This window comes from Ahaetulla prasina, chromosome 10 (assembly GCF_028640845.1).
Source record: "Ahaetulla prasina isolate Xishuangbanna chromosome 10, ASM2864084v1, whole genome shotgun sequence".
Classification (NCBI taxonomy): domain Eukaryota; kingdom Metazoa; phylum Chordata; class Lepidosauria; order Squamata; family Colubridae; genus Ahaetulla; species Ahaetulla prasina.
In genome coordinates, this window is record NC_080548.1 from 28,710,640 (window position 1) to 28,731,285 (window position 20,646).

Here is a 20,646-nt window from a genome sequence, read left to right on the forward strand (position 1 = left end):
GGGCTTTCTGATTCATAACTTCAGCACAGATATTATAGAACTGTGTTAGTCTACAGCGTGTTTCTAAGTCTCCAGGTTTAATATATGTACAGACCAACTCCCTGAATTTCCCAGCCAGCCATACTGAGGAATTCCATACGTCTTAAAGTTGCTGAAATTGGGGAAAAACACTACTGTATACCAAAGCAACAAAAAAATTGGAAGACATTTAATAAGCTTCTTTTTCTAGCAAATTTTATTAAAAGGCAGAGCTATATCCTGAACTCTTCATCAGACGCCAAACGATGTAGACTGATGTAGAATTTTGGTTGGCGTGAGATTGGGCCTCAGGAGAAATTGATGACTGGCAAATCCTGGGGGAAAAAAGGCAGTAGCAAACTTTATACTTCTACATCAAGGATATCCATCCTTGATGATTTTAAGACTTGTGGACTTCATCTCCCAGAATTCCCTAGCGTATAGCTGGAGAATTCTGGGAGTTGAAGTCCACAGGTCTTTAAAGCTGCCAAGATTGGACAGTCCTGTTCTACAGTATAGTTTTCTACAAATGTCGTGCCAATATAGATCGAAGGATGGGTGAATAGCACTGTAACTAAATTCTGGGGGGAAAGGCAATGATCAAAGGAGCTCACACTGTCGTGTCCCACTCCTCCGCTGACGGCTGGGTCAGGGAAATCCGAATCAGGCTTGCCTTCGACTTTGCCTGACTCAGAGACTGCCAGAAAGCAGATCCTTTATATAGGCCATGGGGTGTGGCTCCATGACTCAGCACTCATTAAGGCCTGCCCCTCCCTTCCTTCTGTTGCCTCCGCCTATCCAGTCTTCTGATGCGAGGGTCACTCCAATCAGCTGTTGTTGGAAGTAAACTTTCCTCAGGCTCACATGCTGTGGAGGAGGGGGAGGGATCTAGCTGCTCCGTTTGCCTGGGCATGGAGCCAGGGCTGGGGCCGGGGGATGCTCCCTCCTCTGCAGCCTGCTTAGGCATGGAGCCAGGGCTGGGACCGGGAGGTGCCCCCTCCTCTGCAGCTTGTCTGGGCATGGAGCCAGAACTGGGGCCGGGAGACATACATTCCTCCGTGTTCGGGAGCAGATAAGCAGACCCCGGCTGCAGTGAGAGCGGACAAGACACAACACACACACTGCTTAAAACCCCAGTCTTAATATAAGAAGACCCCAACAATCAATGCTCATAATGGAGTTTATGAGCCATGACTGTAATACGATGCAGAGTTATTGTACTTAGTAAACTCCACTGAACTCAGCGATGTTTACTTATAATTGCATACTTTCTTGCTGTAAAAAGCTTTGACAACAGAAATGTAGTTTCTACTATAGAAAATTAGGGGGGGGAAACCCTCTCCTAGAAGAATGAAATATTTTAGGAAATATTAAAAGGGCAGAATATTATATTTCCCTGGATGATAAAAGAAGAAATATGTTTTAAAGACAGAAACTCAGAATCTCAGCTCTCTGCCCCCCACCCCGCAAAGCAGATGCTGACTCAATGGAGTTAAACTCAATGTAATTCGCTCTAATCTTAATTGTAGGAAATATGACTTCTGCAATATAGTAAATGCCTGGAACACTCTACCTGACCCTGTTGTTAGTCTCTCTAACCCAGTAGTTCTCAACCTTTATAGTGCTGGGACCCCTTTAATACAATTCCTCACGACAAACTGTTTTTTTGAATTTATTGCGCCTGAAGCCGTATTGGCTAGCGATCTGAACTGCTTGTGATTGCCTTGAGGACGGAGACATTAAGTTTATGGCGCCTGAAGCCAGATTAGGCTAGCGATTGGGAGTGATTGCAGCTGGCTTGAGAGGGAGACATCAGAGCAAAGATTTCTCTCTTTTTTAATTCATTGTGCCTGAAGCCGAATTCGACTAGCAATTTGAAGAGCCTGCAGCTGGCTTGTGGAGTCAACCATTGGAGCGCGATTCTTCGACTCGCAAGTATACTTCCCATATTTCCGATGGTCTTAGGCAACCCCTGGCAAATCGTCATTCGACCCCCAACGGGGTCCCGACCCACAGGTTGAGAACTGCTGCTCTAACCCCCATACCTTTTACCTTAAACTGTCTACCGTGGACCTTTCCTGTTTCTTAAGAGGTCCCAAAGGGGGGAGTGCATAAGCGCACCAGCGCGCCTACCATCCCTGTCCTACTCTCCCCATTTATATGTAATCATTCTATGTGTTTATGGCTATGTTTTGCCTATTTTTTTTTTGTGCCCGTTTTTTTCATGTGTCCATGTCTATATCTATACTGTTACTTGTTTCCTTGTTCTTGTTGACAAAAAAATAAATAAATATAAATAAATAAATAAGGTGAGGTGAGGTGAGAGTGGAATAAGAATGTGGTTGGGGAATGTGATTGTGGCACCAGTTGCGTTTTAATTTTAATTTTTAATTTTTAATTTTTTTTATTTGCATTTATATCCCGCCCTTCTCCGAAGACTCAGGGTGGCTTACACAGTGTTAAGCAATAGTCTTCATCCATTTGTATATTATATACAAAGTCAACTTTTATTGCCCCCAACAATCTGGGTCCTCATTTTACCTACCTTATAAAAAATAATTGCTACCAACCTGCCTTCCATTGAGGACCTGTATACTGCACGAATCAAGAAGAGGGCCGTGAAAATATTTGCAGATCCCTCGCATCCTGGACATAAACTGTTTCAACTCCTACCCTCAAAACAACGCTATAGAGCACTGCACACCAGAACAACTAGACACAAGAACAGTTTTTCCCCGAAGGCCATCACTCTGCTAAACAAATAATTCTATCAACACTGTCAGACTATTTACTGAATCTGCACTACTATTAATCGTTTCATAGTTCCCATCACCAATCTCTTTCCACTTATGACTGTATGACTATAACTTGTTGCTGGCAATCCTTATGATTTATATTGCTATATTGACCATCAATTGTGTTGTAAATGTTGTACCTTGATGAACGTATCTTTTCTTTTATGTACACTGAGAGCATATGCACCAAGACAAATTCCTTGTATGTCCAATCACACTTGGCCAATAAAAATTCTATTCTATTCTATAAAGGATGGAAGGCTGAGTCAACCTTGGGCCTGGTGGGACTTGAACCTGCAGTAATTGCAAGCAGCTGTGTTAATAACAGACTGTCTTAGCAGTCTGAGCCACCAGAGGCTTATTACTGTTGGGGTTGGTGTTTTTTTTTTAAAAAAACACACTGTGTTATATTGTTTTGCAAGTTGAAAGCTGGCCAGAATTATTTTATGGTTTTATGGCATCCACATAAATATTTTAAAGAAATAAATAAATAAACTCAATTGGGAGAGAATACTGTGTTAAAAAGCTACTGAGCTACTGTGTTGAAATGTTCAATTATAGGCATAAAAAAAATCAACTGATTTCAGCACATTTAATGGAGGGAAAGAACAACCTAAGAGGGGTTTCTCAAACACAAACACAGTACCAAGCTGTCCGAAGGCACACAGCAGTTCCCATTTCCAAGAGTAGCAATTATTTTTTTTAAAAAAATGGGCGGAGTCTTAGATCAGGATTTTTATTAGGACATAGATTTCAAGGTGGAAATGACAGAGGGAATAAACATAAAAATCCCTGCTTATTAAATCTTCCTGCGAGAGGCGCTAACTCTTTTGTTAGCACCAAGAGGCAGCTGCATTCAGAATCTAGTTCAATCTAGGGTCTCTCCAAAGTTGGCAATTTTAAGACTTGCGGACCTCAACTCCCAAAATTCCCCTGCCTGCATGGAAGAATTCTGGGAGTTGAAGTCCACAAAGTTGTCAAGTTTGAAAAACCCCTGGTTTAGGACAATCAGATCTGGTCTGTAAGATTCTGGACGACCGCTAGATGACACCAAAGAGAGAAAGAAAGCAACTTCTGGAAGTTAAGTATGACTTTGTGTTTACTCATAATTATATCTAATTCCTTATAGGATGTAAAAAATAACCTCCTTTCTCTTATGATATATGTATGTGTGGTTGTGTGTTTTGGTGCATATATATATATATATATATTTGCAGGATTTTGCATTGTGGAGTTTCAAACTCTAGTCAACGAAGAGATAGGAAAATTAATCCCGTTGTAATCTTCTGTCCTCTTTCTTTCTCACTTCAGATCTGTCAGTGCTAGCTTTGTCTCCCCTGACTCATTTCTTCAACTCTTCCTTTGCTTTCTCCAGAGTGAAGTCTAGCCCCCTCTTTCCTGTCGTCTCAATTCCTGTTCAGCTCTCTTGCCATCTGGCAGAGTCCACACAGCGGGCAGCAGGACATGACTATCCAGTCTTCACAAATAGACCCCTAGGTGGAAAACAAAGGCCTGGGTTAAAACGGGGGTGGGTGGGTGGGGTCAGTGATGAGTCTGGAGCTCATGATGAGAATCAAGAAGGAAGGAAGGGAGGGCGACAGTTCGGGTGAACCGGTAGCAGAATTTTTTTTTATCTCAAATCAATTTTTATTGATTTTTCTCCTCCCTCCCCTACACACACACCCATTGTTTATGACAATACCATACCTTATACACCTTAACTTAACATATCCAAATATATTTTACTCAGTTACGATTTCTGCCAAAATATTCTTTTACCATATTTTAATCACAATCTTAATGCTTCTATGCTCATTTATATAAAACCACATCTTCTTTCGCCCTCAAGTTCACGTTTCTGCCTCTTAACTAACATATATTCTTTTTTTATTGTTTTTTTAGCTAATTCAATTTTTATCCTGATGTGTTCAAATGTGTTGTCTTTCTGCCATTTTCATCTTTTCCGTTTTACAGCAATCTTTCTTCCCTTTCTGGTCCCCTCCCTCCCTTCTTTTAACCTTCCTACTTTCTTCTCTCCTTTCCTACTCCTTCTCTACATCCCCTTCCTTTCCCCCTCCTCCATTCTCCCTTCCACTCTAAACTTCTCCTCCGGTAGCAGAAATTTTGAGTCGTTCAGCGAACTGCTCGCTCCCGCCTGCAGAGATGGTGGGGAGCAGGCCTCAAAAAGGCTGCTCGGTCGAGCCTCGCCGCATGGCGGAAGCTCTGTTTGCGTGCACACGCGGAAGCTGTGCACACTCACAAGCTCACATTTTTGGCGAACTGGTGGTGAAATAATTTGAAATTCACCACTGGAGGGTGACTTCCTCTTTTGTCTCTTTAGATAAGTAAAGAGGCCTAGTCACATACGGTCACTGCCACCCTCTTCCCCCAAACTCCATTTGCGTTTTTATTTTTGACGCTCCGCCTTTTACCTGAATACGGTATTTTCCACGCACTCCTGTCCGGAGGGCGATCAGAGACCCTGGCAAAAATGGGAGACAGCAGGATTCCCCGGCTTGTTCCGAGACCCGGCAGGCAAGAACACAAGGTATAAAAGTGGCACAAAGACCTGGAGAAAAGGAAGGAAGAGGGTGAGAGGTTCTCTTCCAAACTCCTAGACGACTTTCTTCCCCTTGGATATCTACTATTCAGGCTGAAGTTCAGGGGTGTCCAAGCCAGAGGTGGTATTCAGCCGGTTCAGATCGGTTCGGGCAAACTGGTAGCGGAAATTTTGAGTAGTTCGGAAAACTTGGAACTCCGTCGCCTTCGACAGGACCTGGTTTAGCTCATAGAATCATCCGTTGTAACGTCCTTCCTGCCAACGACTACTTCAGTTTCAACTACAATAACACAAGAGCTACCAATAGATTTAAACTTAATGTCAACCGCTCCAGTTTGGATTGCAGAAAATATGACTTCTGTAACAGAATTATCTGTGCTTGGAATGCATTACCTGACTCTGTGGTCTCTTCTCATAACCCCAAAAGCTTTAAACAAAATCTATCCACTGTTGACCTCACCCCATTCCTAAGAGGACTCTAAGGGGCGTGCAGAAGAGCACAAACGTGCCTACCGTTCCTGTCCTTTTGTTTCTTTCCATATATATATATATATATATATATATATATATATATATGTAGATCTTTGGTTATTCGGGTTTTCTCCCGCGTAAAATTGGAAGTGTCTTGGCGACGTTTCGACGAAGTCTCATTCGTCATCTTCAGGCTTCAGCTTCGTGCTTCTGGGAGCAAGGCCAGAAGCACGAAGCTGAAGCCTGAAGATGACGAATGAGACTTCGTCGAAACATCGCCAAGACACTTCCAATTTTACGCGGGAGAAAACCCGAATAACCAAAGATCTACATACAAACACCCGCGAAAACCTCAGAAAACAAATATATATATATGCTAAAATTCCTTGTTTCTCCTCATATATTTGTTTATACATTATATAATCTTTTAGTGTTATGCCTGTATATATTGTTTTGACAAAATTAAATAAATAAAAAATAAAATAAATAAACCGGCAAATACTACCTCTGGCTGCCCCCAGAGTGGGATGGGAATGGAGATTTTGCAATATCCTTCCCCCAGGAGTGGGATGGGAATAAAGATTTTGCAGCATCCTTCCCCTGCCAAGGCCACCAAGCCACACCCACCAAGCCACACCCACAGAACTGGTAGTAAAAAAATTTGGATTTCACCACTGGATTATGGGGTCATTAAACGATGATGATTTGGGGGGAAAAGTTCACAGAAATGGATTGCGCATTTGTGGCTGCCATCTTGACATGTTCGACCCCTTCGTGGAGACCCCTGGTCCTTTCTTTTCCCTTGTAAAGCCCAGCCACAAGAGATCCCTTTGCTTCCCCAAATGCCTCCATTACTCACAAATGCCCAGGTCAGAACAACAGTCGCACAGTTCTGAATTCCAGCTTCCTTGATTATCGAAGGTGTAGCTGGTGCCTGCAGGTTGCGGCTGAGCGTCAATGATCACCTCCGATTGATAGGCCATTCTTAACCCTAGGAAGGAAGGAGGAGGAGAAGGAGGGGTAGGAAGACCAATTATTTCAATTATCCCATCAGCGCCAAGAAATCTTTGGGCCTTGAGAGGCCTGGCAGCCAGTTTCGCACCTGGCAACGTTTCTTCCCATCCCTCATCATCCTTTTTTAACGACCCCATCATCCCTTGCGGAGTGGAGTCTGGGTAACTGAATGGAACTTGCAGAGTGTTTACTGGCCGGATGCCCTTCCTGTCGCCAACGCGGAGGTTTTCCCCACCCAGCAGATATATTCTCAGTGTGCCCAGAGAGAGAAATATCTACCTCTACCTAGGATTGGACTCTGACAACCTTTCTTCTCATCCCTGCAACATTAAAATTGTGCCCTGACAGTTTGTCACCCTTGCCAAGCGGTCCAGACACAAAGCTCACCCATAAGTATTAGCTCCAACTCTTAGAGTCTCTTTCGAGAGATTAGGATTACTGTGCCCCCTCGTTCAGGGCATCTTGTGACAGCCAATGGGAATGGTCAGCCTATACACCCTTTGTATGATAGATAAATTAACAGAGTTGGAAGGGACCTTGTAGGTCATCTAGTCCAACCCCCCACCACCACCCAAGCAGGAGACTCTACACCATCCCCGACAAATGGCAGTCCAGTCTCCCCTTGAAAGCCTCCGGTGATGAAGCTCCCACAACTTCCGAAGGCAACTTCTGTTCCATGGGTGGATTGTTTCTCACTGTCAGAAAATTTCTCCTTATTTCTAGGTTGAATCTCTCCTCGATCAATTTCCATCTGGCCTTCAGGTGCTTTGGAAAATAGCTTGACTCCTTCCTCTCTGTGGCAGCCCCTCAAATATTGGAAGACTGCTAATCATGTCTCCCCTGGTCCTTCTCTTCACTAGACTAGCAAGGCCCAGTGTTGTGCCTCATCGTTTTCCCCGCAGCCGGGGCCTTCTTATCTGCTTCCGAACGCTGAGGAATGTCCTAGTATGCCTCCCGGCCCCAGCCCTGGCTCCATGCCCAGACAGGCTGAGGAAGAAGAAGCGCCTCCAGCCCCCAGCCCTGGCTCCATGCCCAGGCAAACGGAGCAACTAGACCCCTCCCCCTCCCCCACAGCATGTGAGCCTGAGGAAGGTCAATTACCAACAGCTGCAGACTGGAGTGACCCTCGCTTCAGGAGAATTGATAAGCGGCGTCAACAGAAGGAAGGGAAGGGCAGGCCTGGATAAGTGCTGAGTCATGGAGCCACACCCCATGGCCTATATAAAGGATCTGCTTTCTGGCAGTCTCTGAGTCAGGCAAAGTCTACCTTATCTTGCTGAAATCACTTTCTGGTCTCCTGCCTGCCTTGAGAACTTTGCTAGGACTTTGGCAGAGCTGCAGAGGCACGCCTGATTCGGATTTCCCTGACCCGGCCGTCAGCGGAGGAGTGGGACACGACACCCAGTTCCTGCAACCGTTCTTCATATGTTTTAGTCTCCAGTCCCCTAATCATCCTGGCTGCTCTTCTCTGCACTTTTTCTAGCGTCTCAACATCTTTTTTATAGTGTGGGAGATGCACGCACCAATCCAGAAGTGAATTGGGTTTCCCCTGGCGTTGCTATTCAGGCCATGTTGTGGTTGGGGTCCATTCCCATAGGCTCTTCTTTTGAATTCTTCCCCTCCGGAGGGCGAGCGGGGGGGTGTAAGAAGTTTCTCCAAGATCAATCCCATTTGTGCCCCAGTCCATCCCCATGAATATTTTGTGCAAGGCAACACACCTTTCTCTGAACGGTAGGAGACCTCGAATGTAAAATGTCTGTTCAAGGAACGGCTTTGAGGCACAAATATTCCCATCACACCCAAGAGAAGCTGATGCTCGCAAAGCAAATGGACTTGAGCAGGAGAGAGAGAGAGAGAAAAAAATTCACCTTCTCAGAGCTACGCCTGGGAAAAGGAAGGGCCTCTTTGTTTTAATTGTTTGTTTTGCGGCAGCACCCTGGTCAAACTGGAGGCATTTGGACACAGCACTCAGTTAAGACTTGTATGTAATAAAAATCAAGCGACACAAAAGCCCTGGCATATTTATTTCCCACAAACACAAGGCGGGACAGCTAGACCAGCTGCTGGTTCAGTTCAGTTAGGATAAGCTCTTCTCTACCATAACTGGTTTTTTTGCGAGACGTTTTCAAATCATGAATGCCAAAGCAACTAGACACAGGGACGGTTGTTCCCCCCACCCCATGTACCATCACTCTGCGGAACACCTAATTCTTTTTTTTTTTTTATTCAAAAAGTTTTACAAAAAAAAATTTTCCCCTTTCCCCCCCTCCCCTCCCTTCACAACCCTCCCCGGACTTCCCGAAACGAGCACAAGGTATAGTTAAAAATAAAACAAACATATGCTAAAAAATTTTCGTCCCAACTTAATTATACCCCTACAATCATCAATTCCTAACTTCCCCCGAAAACAATAAAAAATAATACATCATAATCATTCAAAAACAGTCTGATAACTCTTAGTCTGATATCTACTTTGAATAAAGAAAAAAGAAGTACCTACAATAGAAGAATGGATATTGAAAGTTGCCAATTTGGCTGAGATGGCGAAGATATCAGCCTTTTTGAAAGACAATACGCAAGAAAGATACTTAAAGGAATCGGAACACCTAATTCTTACAGTAGTGTCTTATGTCTAAGTATATTTACTATGTAGTATAGCTATATTATTATTATCCTCCTCATCTGTTCCACGACCTTCTCTTATTGGTATCATTATTATGATTGTTATTACTTTGATATTAGTAACAGTGATACCCATTGTCATCGGGGCACTTGGTACCATGTCCAAGAATTTTATAAGATACATCAACAAATTGCAGCTTCCTGCAATAACACCAGCGGAACTGCAAAAAACTGCATTACTGGGAACATCGTACATCTTAAGAAGGTACTTTGATGTTTGTTGTTGTTGTTGTTGTTGTTGTTATTATTCTGTTTTGCATGTATACTGAGAACAGAGAATAGAATAGAATAGAATAGAATAGAATAGAATAGAATAGAATAGAATAGAATAGAATAGAATAGAATAGAATTTTTTATTGGCCAAGTGTGATTGGACACACAAGGAATTTGTCTTGGTGCAGATGCTCTCAGTGTACATAAAAGAAAAGATACGTTCATCAAGGTACAACATTTACAACACAATTGATGGTCAATATGGTCAATATGCACTGGAATAAAATTCTTTGTGTGTCTAAGCACACTTGGCCAATAAATTATTGTACTGTATTGAATATTGAATATTGAATATTGAATATTGAATATTGAATATTGAATATTGAATATTGAATATTGAATATTGAATATTGAATATTGAATATTGAATATTGAATATTGAATATTGTATGGTATTCAATTCTGTTTGTATTGTATTGTATTGTATTGTATTGTACTGTATTGTATTGTATTGTATTGTATTGTAATGTATTGTATTGTATTGTATTCTATTGTATTCTATTCTATTCTATTCTATTCTATTCTATTCTATTCTATTCTATTCTATTCTATTCTATTCTATTCTATGTTCTCAGTATACATGCAAAACAGAATAATAATAATAATAATAATAATATATAATAAATAATAATTGGGCCACCAGGCCCAAGGTTGACTCAGTGAAATAAAACTTAACCTGGTTTAACATGATGGCTTATCCAATGCATCGGAAGGCAACACATAGGCTTACACAACAGCATAACCCATAAATTAGACAAGGCCAGTTTAGCTCAGCCTGGTAGGTTTTATAAGCTTAGCTAAATTCTTCTGCCAGCCCAGTAAACGATGTTATGCATTTGATGTTACCTAGTTTGGTAACGACGCATCTGTAAGCAAACGACTTAGCTCAGAGAGCTCCAAGGATATCTCAATGTCTGGGCTGGTGGATTGTGAGCAAAGACTTCCCTCTACATCCATATAAGGTAACGGTAAAAATTCCCCTTGCACATATGTGCTAGTCGTTCCCGACTCTAGGGGGCGGTGATCATCTCCGTTTCAAAGCCGAAGAGCCAGCGCTGTCCGAAGACGTCTCCGTGGTCATGTGGCCGGCATGACTTAACGCCAAAGGCGCACGGAACGCTGCTACCTCCCCACCAAAGGTGGTCCCTGTTTTTCTACTTGCATTTTGTTACTTGCTTTCGAACTGCTAGGTTGGAGGACAAGGAACGGGAGCTCGCCCCGTTATGCAGCACTCGGGATTCGAACCGCTAAACTACCGACCTTTCGATCGACAAGCTCAGCGTCTGAGCCACCGAGCCACCACGTCCCTTTTCTACATCCGTACCTAACCCCTTTTTTGCAAATCTGGCGGCCAGGTCAGTAGTGGTCCCTCCTCCAATGAAACATCGAACGTTTATGACGTGGGGCCTAATCAGGCGTGGTGTGGTTATCTGAAATCGAACGGAATAGCGAGCTGTAGAAAATGGAAGGGTGGAGCTACACACCCTGAAGGGTGGGACACCATTTCTTTGTTATCAAGAGTTTTGGTCATGCGGCGCTGATAAGTTTGAGTTTCTGCAAATAACTTGCTCCTTCCATTGACCTCTACCCAAAATAAGAGCCGGCGTGGTACAACAGTGAAGGTGCTGCAGTACGGAGACCCAGATTCTACTCCACCCGCCATCCATATGAATGAATAATACAGGTACTCCTCAATTTACAACAGTTCGTTTAGTGACCATTTAAAGTGACAACAGCACCGAAAAACGACGACGTGTGGCTGTTTTTCACACTTACGACCATTGGAGCATCCCCACGGTAAGGTGATCAAAATCCAGATGCTTGGCAACTGGCTCATATCTATGACGGTTGCAGTGTCCTGGGGTCACGTGATCCCCTTTTGCGAGCTTCTGACAAGCCGAGGGGGAAGCCAGATTCACTCAACAACCACCTTACTCACTTGTAACAAATGCAACGATTCACTTAACAACGCTGGCCGGAAAAGCCGTAAAACGAGGGCAAACTCACCTGACAAATGTTTCACTTAGCAACGTCAATTTTTTTTGGTGCTCAGTTGTGATCCTAACTTGACGGCTACTTATATTTAGCCTCACGGGTGAGTTTCACCAAAATTTTACCACCAGTTCAGCATGCACCGAAAATGTGGACCTGCGTGGCTTGCTTGCACAACGGCTTGGTCACACGCATGGCTTGCTCACGCATGCGGCTTGCTCATGTGCACGGCTTGCTCACGCACGCGGCTTGCTCACATGCACGGCTTGCTCACGCGTGCGGCTTGCTCATGTGCACGGCTGCTCGTACACGCAGCTTGCTCACGCGCACGGCTTGCACGCATGCGTGCGGCTTAGAACACATGGCTAAATAGGACGGCATAGCACCAGGGCAGGTGGCCAGGCCCACCCTCAGGTCACCACTACCAATTCGCCGGAACCAGCTGAATACCACCGCTGTTTAGCCTACCGAGAAACTGATCTTTGCCATCCCAGATTTAAAAAAACAAAACAAAAACGGGGGCCAACGTTTGAATAAGGCCCTGCTGCCAAGCTTCAGGATTTCACAGAGAGTTGGTTCTCTCTCCAGGATCACCTTCTGATCTCTACAGCATAGACCTCCGAGAAAAGAAAAACGCTCCGATCATTTTCTCTTCTTCTGTTGTTGTGTGGGTTTTTTTTGGTTGCTTTTTAAATTGCTCACTGGTAACCTTGTTTTAGGAGAAGTGAATTCATGAAGATATATCTGTTATAGTAAGAGAAAACCCCAGGCTACAATAACCAAGTTAGCCTCCAAGGTTCCACGAGACTTTCATGAAGAGAGAGAGAGAAAAAAAACCCTATTGCAATCAATGGGAATTAAACATTTAACTGGGCTTTGGGTTGCCTACAATCGATGAGCTTAACATCCAATCCTAAAAACATTCAGTTGAAAGAAAATCCCATTGATTTCAAGGCAGCTCACTTCTAACTAGCGCATCGTCCTTCAGCGGCGCTGAGTTTTGTGTTGTTGTTTTTGCATTTGTAGTGCGGCTTCTCCGCGGCACGGGACTGACATGAAGGCAGCCCCCTGAAGTTTGCCTTCAGCTTCCAGTTCCGTTTTTTGTTTTTTAAGAAAACATGTTTTGCAGACTTCTAGGAAGCACAACAGGGTATTTTTTCCTCATTCTCATTTGCTACCGTATTCGGTAGATTTTCCTGCAATCCTTTTTTTTCCCCACAGATAAAACTTAGCCAAGTTGAATAACGAATCTGTACTACGTGGATCATAGAACAGAACAGAACAGAACAGAACAGAACTAGAACAGAACTAGAATAGAATAGAATAGAATAGAATAGAATAGAATAGAATAGAATAGAATAGAATAGAATAGAATAGAATAATGAAGAAAAAATAGAATAGAATGGAATGGAATGGATTGGAATATCATAGCATAGCATAGCATAGCATAGCATAGCATAGCATAGCATAGCATAGCATAGAATGGATTGGAATCGAATCGAATCGAATCAAATTGAATAGAATAGAATTAGGAATAGGAATAGGAATAGGAATAGGAATAGGAATAGGAATAGGAATAGGAACAGAACAGAACAGAACAGAACAGAACAGAACAGAGCAGAACAGAACATGTCATGAACAACATTAGAACAAGGCCAGGACATTGTGTCATCCCCAACCCATTCATGAATACAGTAGAATTTGAACCCAAGTTTCACATGAAAACTCCATTAAATTGGGCTGCTTCACTCTCTAGATTTATTTCTCTGCTAAGACATCCGGAAGGAAATTTATTCTTGTTCCACAATCCACTTTTCCAGCTCCTCCTGGCGTCATAATGGCTTTTTAGGAGGACTTTTGAGTCATTCTGTGTTAATGCCCACCACTAAATAGACCCCCCTATCTTTCTGTCGAGTTCCTCACCCCACAACAAAGAGCTAATCTAATCTTACACCGTCCACTTTACAGCCTACTGAGTCAAAATGCCCTGATTGAACAATCATGCCGTTTGTTTAGCTTCCCGTCGCATGACGAGCGATTGCGGTTTGAAAAACCACCCTTTATCATGGCCAGGGCATATGTCCTGAAATAGGGTCTCTTCAAACCAAGGTTAAAATTTTAGGCTGACATGGACGCTTCCATCCAAACAACTGCCGTTTATAGTCAATGCCAAAAGGCCCGACATAGAACATTCTAAAGTAAGATGAACAAAATATAATCGTTCTGTTCCCATATCATCAGTTCAAATCAATCATCCATGTGATGACTTAAGGAGTCCATCTGAACCCAGTTTGGTGCTGGAAAGAAGACCGAAATGAAGATTTGATGAACATCATGTTAACACCAGACCAACAATCAAGTATAAAGAATACCTCAATCAAGGAATTGCCAAACAAGTCAACAGTAAACAGCTCAATCGAAGAACTTCTGCGACATGTCAAATGGTCTAAGTGCCAAAGCCCACTGTAACTACATAGCAAAAAAGGCTCTAAGAGTTGTAAACCTAATCTTGCGTAGCTTCTTTTCCAAAAACACTATGCTACTAACCAGAGCATATAAAACATTTGCTAGACCAATTCTAGAATACAGCTCGCCTGTTTGGAACCCTCACCACATCTCTGACATCAATACAATTGAACGTGTCCAGAAATATTTTTACAAGAAGAGTTCTCCATTCCTCTGAAAACAACAAAATACCTTATCCCACCAGACTTGAAATCCTAGGCTTAGAAAACTTGGAACTCCGTCGCCTTCGACAAGACCTAAGTTTAACTCATAGAATCATCTATTGTAATGTCCTTCCTGTTAAAGACTACTTCAGCTTTAATTGCAATAATACAAGAGCAACCAATAGATTTAAACTTAATGTCAACCGCTTTAATCTAGATTGCAGAAAATATGACTTCTGTAACAGAATCATCAGTGCTTGGAATACTTTACCTGACTCTGTGGTCTCTTCCCATAATCCTAAAAGCTTTAACCAAAACTTTCTACTATTGACCTCACCCCATACCTAAGAGGACCATAAGGGGCGTGCATAAGCGCACACATGTGCCTACCGTTCCTGTCCTATTGTTTTTCTTTTCTTCTTCATATATATATATATATATATATATATATATATATATATATATATATATAGGTCTTTGGTTGTTTGGGTTTTCTCCGTGTAAAATTGTAAAATATATATATGTTTTCTGAGGTTTTCACGGTGTTTGTATATAGGTCTTTGGTTGTTCGGGTTTTCTCCCGTGTAAAATTGTAAAATATATATATATATATATATAAAAATTGTAAAAATATACAAAAATTGTAAAATATATATATATATATATATATATATATATATATTTGTTTTCTGAGGTTTTCACGGGTGTTTGTATGTAGGTCTTTGCTTGTTCGGGTTTTCTCCCGTGTAAAATTGTAAAAATATATAAATTGTAAAAATATATATATATGCTTATACTTTCTAATATTTACTCATATATATGTTTATATACTACATAATCTTTTTGTATGATACTTACATATATTGTTGTGACAAAATAAATAAATAAATAAATAAATAAATAACAATAATTAACACAACAAGCCACTAGAATATAAACTGAGAGCAAACCCCACTCCTAGTGCTGATGAGGTCCCCTAGTTATGGTAATGAAACATCTGCAAGAAAACAGCCAAGAAGTTTTAAGGCACTTAACCCTTTCTCTATCTATCACCTATCCTATCATTCTTCTCTTCACAGTGGATCCACCCCTTCCTTGTTCTTCTTTCTACTATTAACCTACTCCCCAAAAAATCCTTCCGTATCGTTTATAGTTTCTTTTAACCTAATTAAACGAGAAACCACGCAGCCCAATGTCACCTAAAAGTAACCAATGAGCTGGAAACAAAACACACAATTCTGGAAGGTAGCCTCAAAGTTTTTCAACTCCACAGTGGGTATTCAGAAATAAGTGTGAAATATCAAAACGATTGTGTGCAAATTAAAGGGTTTCAATAGAGTAAAGAAATATTGAAAAATGCACGTGAAAGGGAGAAATAAAAGAATGAAATGAAAGATTAAGATTAGGAGGTGTAATACTGATTATCTATTAAATAGAAAATAGAGATGAAAAAGGGAAAGTAGAAAAGGAATATAATGGCAGAAATTGAATTATATAAATTAAATTGGGGGAAAAGAAGCTGTACGAATTTTGACCCAGTCAATACTCTATTCAGAAAAAATGCATCGTATTATTTGTTTGTCTTTAAAAAATAAAAAAATAAATAAAAGAAGTTTTTCAACTCCTATTTAAAATGCATCGTATGTTTGTTTGTCTTTAAAAAATAAAAAAATACCAAAAAAAAAAAGTTTTCAACTCCTATTTATTCTTCTTCCTGCTCCAAAAACTAACTTGGCATCCACAGAGGATTTGCAAACATTTCCACACGGGCTTACAAATTCTCTTACCTGTATTTTTCTTTTTTAAACCCCGATTTTTTTCTGTTGCCCAGCTGTCTCTTGGCAAGAAACTCAGTTCCGTCAATGGCCACCTATTATATAGACTTTATTGCTAGGGCGGAGAATGTCCGAGGGGCTGTGCACAGAATGAGTTGATAGGGAAAGCATGAGTAAATCAGGTGGAGGCAACTAGGAGGTGAAACGGGAGCCCAAGACCTTGTTAAACAGAATGGAGGGATATGACTTACAAAGAAACAATGTTGATTTTTCAGAGAAAAACCTACACAGGTAGTCCTCAAGGTATAACAAGTTTGTTTAGTGACTGTTCAAAGTAGCAATTACCCTGGGGGGGGGAAGAAAACCCGATTTATGACCATTTTTCACACTTACGACCTATGCACTTGATCAAAATTTGGATGCTTGGCAACTGGGTCATATTTATGACGGTTGCAGGATCCCAGGGTCATGTTGCAGAGGTGAGTTTCGCATAATTTTACCACCGGTTTGCGGCGCACCAAAAATGTGAGTATGCGCAGCTTGCATGCATGTGCGCGGCTTAGAAAACGTGGCTAAATAGGACAGCATAGCACCAGGGCAGGTGGGAGGGTGGGCAGGCTCACCCGCAGGTCCCCACTACCAGTTCACCCAAATCGGTCCAAACCCTACCACCAGTTCACCCTAACAGGTCCAAACCCCACCACCCGTTCACCCGAACAGGTCCAAACCCCACTACCAGTTCACCCGAACTGGTCCAAACCCCACTACCAGTTCACCCGAACAGGTCCAAACCCCACTACCAGTTCGCCCGAACTGGTCCAAACCCCACTACCAGTTCGCCCGAACCGGTCCAAACCCCACTACCAGTTCGCCCGAACCGGTCCAAACCCCACTACCAGTTCGCCCGAACCGGTCCAAACCCCACCACCAGTTCGCCCGAACAGGTCCAAACCCCACTACCAGTTCACCCGAACCGGTCCAAGCCCCACCACCAGTTCACCCGAACTGGTCCAAACCCCACTACCAGTTCTCCCGAAACGGTCCAAACCCCACTACCAGTTCTCCCGAACAGGTCCAAACCCCACTACCAGTTCGCCCGAACTGGTCCAAACCCCACTACCAGTTCGCCCGAACCGGTCCAAACCCCACTACCAGTTCGCCCGAACCGGTCCAAACCCCACTACCAGTTCGCCCGAACCGGTCCAAACCCCACTACCAGTTCGCCCGAACCGGTCCAAACCCCACTACCAGTTCGCCCGAACCGGTCCAAACCCCACTACCAGTTCGCCCGAACAGGTCCAAACCCCACTACCAGTTCACCCGAACTGGTCCAAGCCCCACCACCAGTTCACCCGAACTGGTCCAAACCCCACTACCAGTTCGCCCGAACCGGTCCAAACCCCACTACCAGTTCGCCCGAAACGGTCCAAACCCCACTACCAGTTCTCCCGAAACGGTCCAAACCCCACTACCAGTTCGCCCAAACCGGTCCAAACCCCACTACCAGTTCGCCCGAACAGGTCCAAACCCCACTACCAGTTCTCCCGAAACGGTCCAAACCCCACTACCAGTTCGCCCAAACCGGTCCAAACCCCACTACCAGTTCGCCCAAACCGGTCCAAACTGGTCATGTGATTTCCTTTTGCGACCTTCTAACCATCAAAGTCAGTGGGGGAAGCCGGATTCACTTAACAACCGTGCCACTAACTTAACAGCTGCAGTGATTCACTTAACAACGATGGCAGGAAAGGTCGTAAAATGGGCCAAAATTCGCTTGGCAAATGTCTCGCTTAGCCACAGACATTTTGGGTGTCTCAGTTGCGGTCGTACGTCAAGGACTACCTGTATATGGAATGAGTGAGATCCAAGCGGCAGAGGACATTATCTCTGGGGCTTCCAACTTTCCGCTTTTTAAAATACCAAATGGCTTTTTTTTGGTTTTTGTTTACATTTATACCCCGCCCTTCTCCGAAGACTCAGGGCGGCTTACAGTGTATAAAGCAATAGTCTCATTCTATTTGTATATTTTTTTACAAAGTCAGCTTATTGCCCCCCCAACAATCTGGGTCCTCATTTTACCTACCTTATAAAGGGTGGAAGGCTGAGTCAACCTTGGGCCGGGCTCGAACCTGCAGTAATTGCAGGCTCTGTGTTCTAATAACAGGCTTCTCTACTGCCTGAGCTATCCCGGCTTGCTCCTTCTCAGAGAGATCAGTTGCCTGGTCTACAGGTATCATGGCTTCTTCTTGCCGAATGACGCAAAGATACCGCCAACCAGTGGTGGGTTTCAAATTTTTTTACTACCGGTTCTGTGGGTGTGGCTTGGTGGGCGTGGCATGGCTTGGTGGGCGTGGCTTGGTGGGGGTGGCAGGGAAAGGATACTGTTAAATCACTATTCCAACCCCAATCCAGGGGAAGGTTACTGCAAAATCCCCATTTCCTCCCAATCAGCTGGGACTTGGGAGGCAGAGAATAGATGGGTGAAGGGCCAGTCTGAATTTTTACTATTGGTTCTCCGAACTACTCAAAATTTCCGCTAAAGGAACTGGTCAGAACCTGCTGAAACCCACCTCTGCCTCCCACACAATCGTATAATGGAGATATTGGTATTGCAATTTAACGGATTTAGAGGTTTTCCCTGAGCTGCATATGTCAGCCCTGGAGGCCATCGTTTTCTTTGGATCTTCAGGGCTGCCACCCTTAGTGCTGTGGGAAACTGGGAGCGGGGATTGCATGGAGTTGTAGAGATATCTAGCCATAATAATATTCTTTTCTCTGGGAGTCAAGGACATTCAGCCTGCATCTGGAATGGTGTGAATGGGAACAGCCGGTTCTATCCAGTTCGGGCGAACCGGTAGCGGCAGCTGTAGGAGGCTCTACCTACCCACCCAAATGCTATCACATCCCATTTTTGACGCTCTGTGCATGCGCGGAAGACCCTGCACATGCATGGAGGTGGCACCTATGAGAGAAGCGAGCATGCATCTGCAAGTGCTCGCATCACATCACAGAGTCTGGTAGTGCCTGGAATGCACTACCAGACTCTGTGGTCTCTTCCCAAAATCCCCAAAGCTTTAACCAAAAACTATCTACTATTGACCTCACCCCATTCCTAAGAGGTCTGTAAGAGGCGTGCATAAGAGCACCAGCGTGCCTACCGTTCCTGTCCGAATGTCCCCTTTGATTGTATCCAATTCGTATAGTATTACATACTTATGCTTATATATATGCTTATATATCGTATAGTTATTTCATACTTATGCTTATATATATTGTTGTGACAAATAAATAAAATAAAATAAAAATAAATTTGCAAACTGGTGGCGAAGGTACCCCTGACTGGGAGGCCTCTCCAGTTGGGACGGTGCATTGATTGGACCGTGTGATGGACATGTGGGTGCAGGGGGAAGGGACTTGGGCTTTCCTTTGGGTGGGGAAAACCTGGAAGCTTTCAGATTCAGGTTTTCCCAGATGTACCAATATGATATCTCTAATAAAATGGAACTTTGAGGAACTTCTAGCCTCCGAGCTTTTTTTCGTTGGGAGTGTTACTTGGAACCCTGGCAGCATATTCTGTAGTGCTAGGTAAATATTTGTCTAACAAGCCTTCCTTTTTTCTCTCCCCCCCCCCATTACTAAACTTTCTGGACTTTGGACTGTCAACTTATGTGGTTGAGAGATCAGCGACAAACGGTGTTTACTCGGGGGATGCCGAGAGCAAACATTAAAAAGTGAAGATATTGTGGATTAACTCAACCTCATTTTCTAGGTTTGCCTAAACGCAGAGAGCCATAAATGGCTGCAGGCTGAGCTCTCAGCAGCAACTAAAACCAATTCTCTTTAAGCTATGGGTCCATTTAGCCTGCAACTCTCCTTGGTCCTTAGCCAATGTCCCTGATGGTAATGGTACTTATTTATTTAACAGAATGCAGGTAGTCCTTGACTTACAACAGTTCGCTTAGTGACCGCTCAAAGTTACAACAGCACTGAAAAAAGCAACTTAGGATCGTTTTTCACACTTATGACCAGAAGCATCCCCCACAGTGAACGCGATTTACATTCAGATGCTTGATGATTGTCTCCCAGTTCTGATGGCTGCAGTGTCCCGGTATCATGGGTGTTGTGTCTGCGCCCCCCGAGCCAGGCCCCCTGCCAGAAAGTGACTTGGAAAGTGAGGGGGAAGTGCCATCAGGACTTACCTCTGGAGCACCGGCTTCCCTGGCTCAGCTCCAGGAGCCAGAGGCAGGCCAGGTGGAGGAGATAACGAGGCCTCCATCCCCTGACTCTTTCCCCCCCCCAGGCCACGCCTCCAGACCTGGCTGATAGCAATCAGGCCTGGCTGGACCCTAGGTTTCGTAGGCAGGAGAGGCAGGAACAACAGAAGCAAGGGTGGGGCA

At 43.5% G+C, this 20,646-nt stretch overlaps 1 protein-coding gene across 1 annotated transcript; it reads right to left on the reverse strand.

Annotated features, from left to right (window-relative positions):
- Window positions 1-3,562: 3,562 nt before the first annotated feature.
- On the reverse strand, window positions 3,563-16,327 carry CNFN (cornifelin). The gene is made up of 4 exons (XM_058196131.1): window positions 16,262-16,327; window positions 6,704-6,835; window positions 5,246-5,382; window positions 3,563-4,306 (listed from the first exon to the last, which is right to left on the reverse strand). Exons 2-4 carry the CDS (start codon window positions 6,825-6,827, stop codon window positions 4,220-4,222), a joined length of 348 nt encoding a protein of 115 aa, XP_058052114.1. The 5' UTR covers window positions 6,828-6,835; window positions 16,262-16,327; the 3' UTR covers window positions 3,563-4,219.
- Between the last annotated feature and the right edge of the window lie 4,319 nt (window positions 16,328-20,646).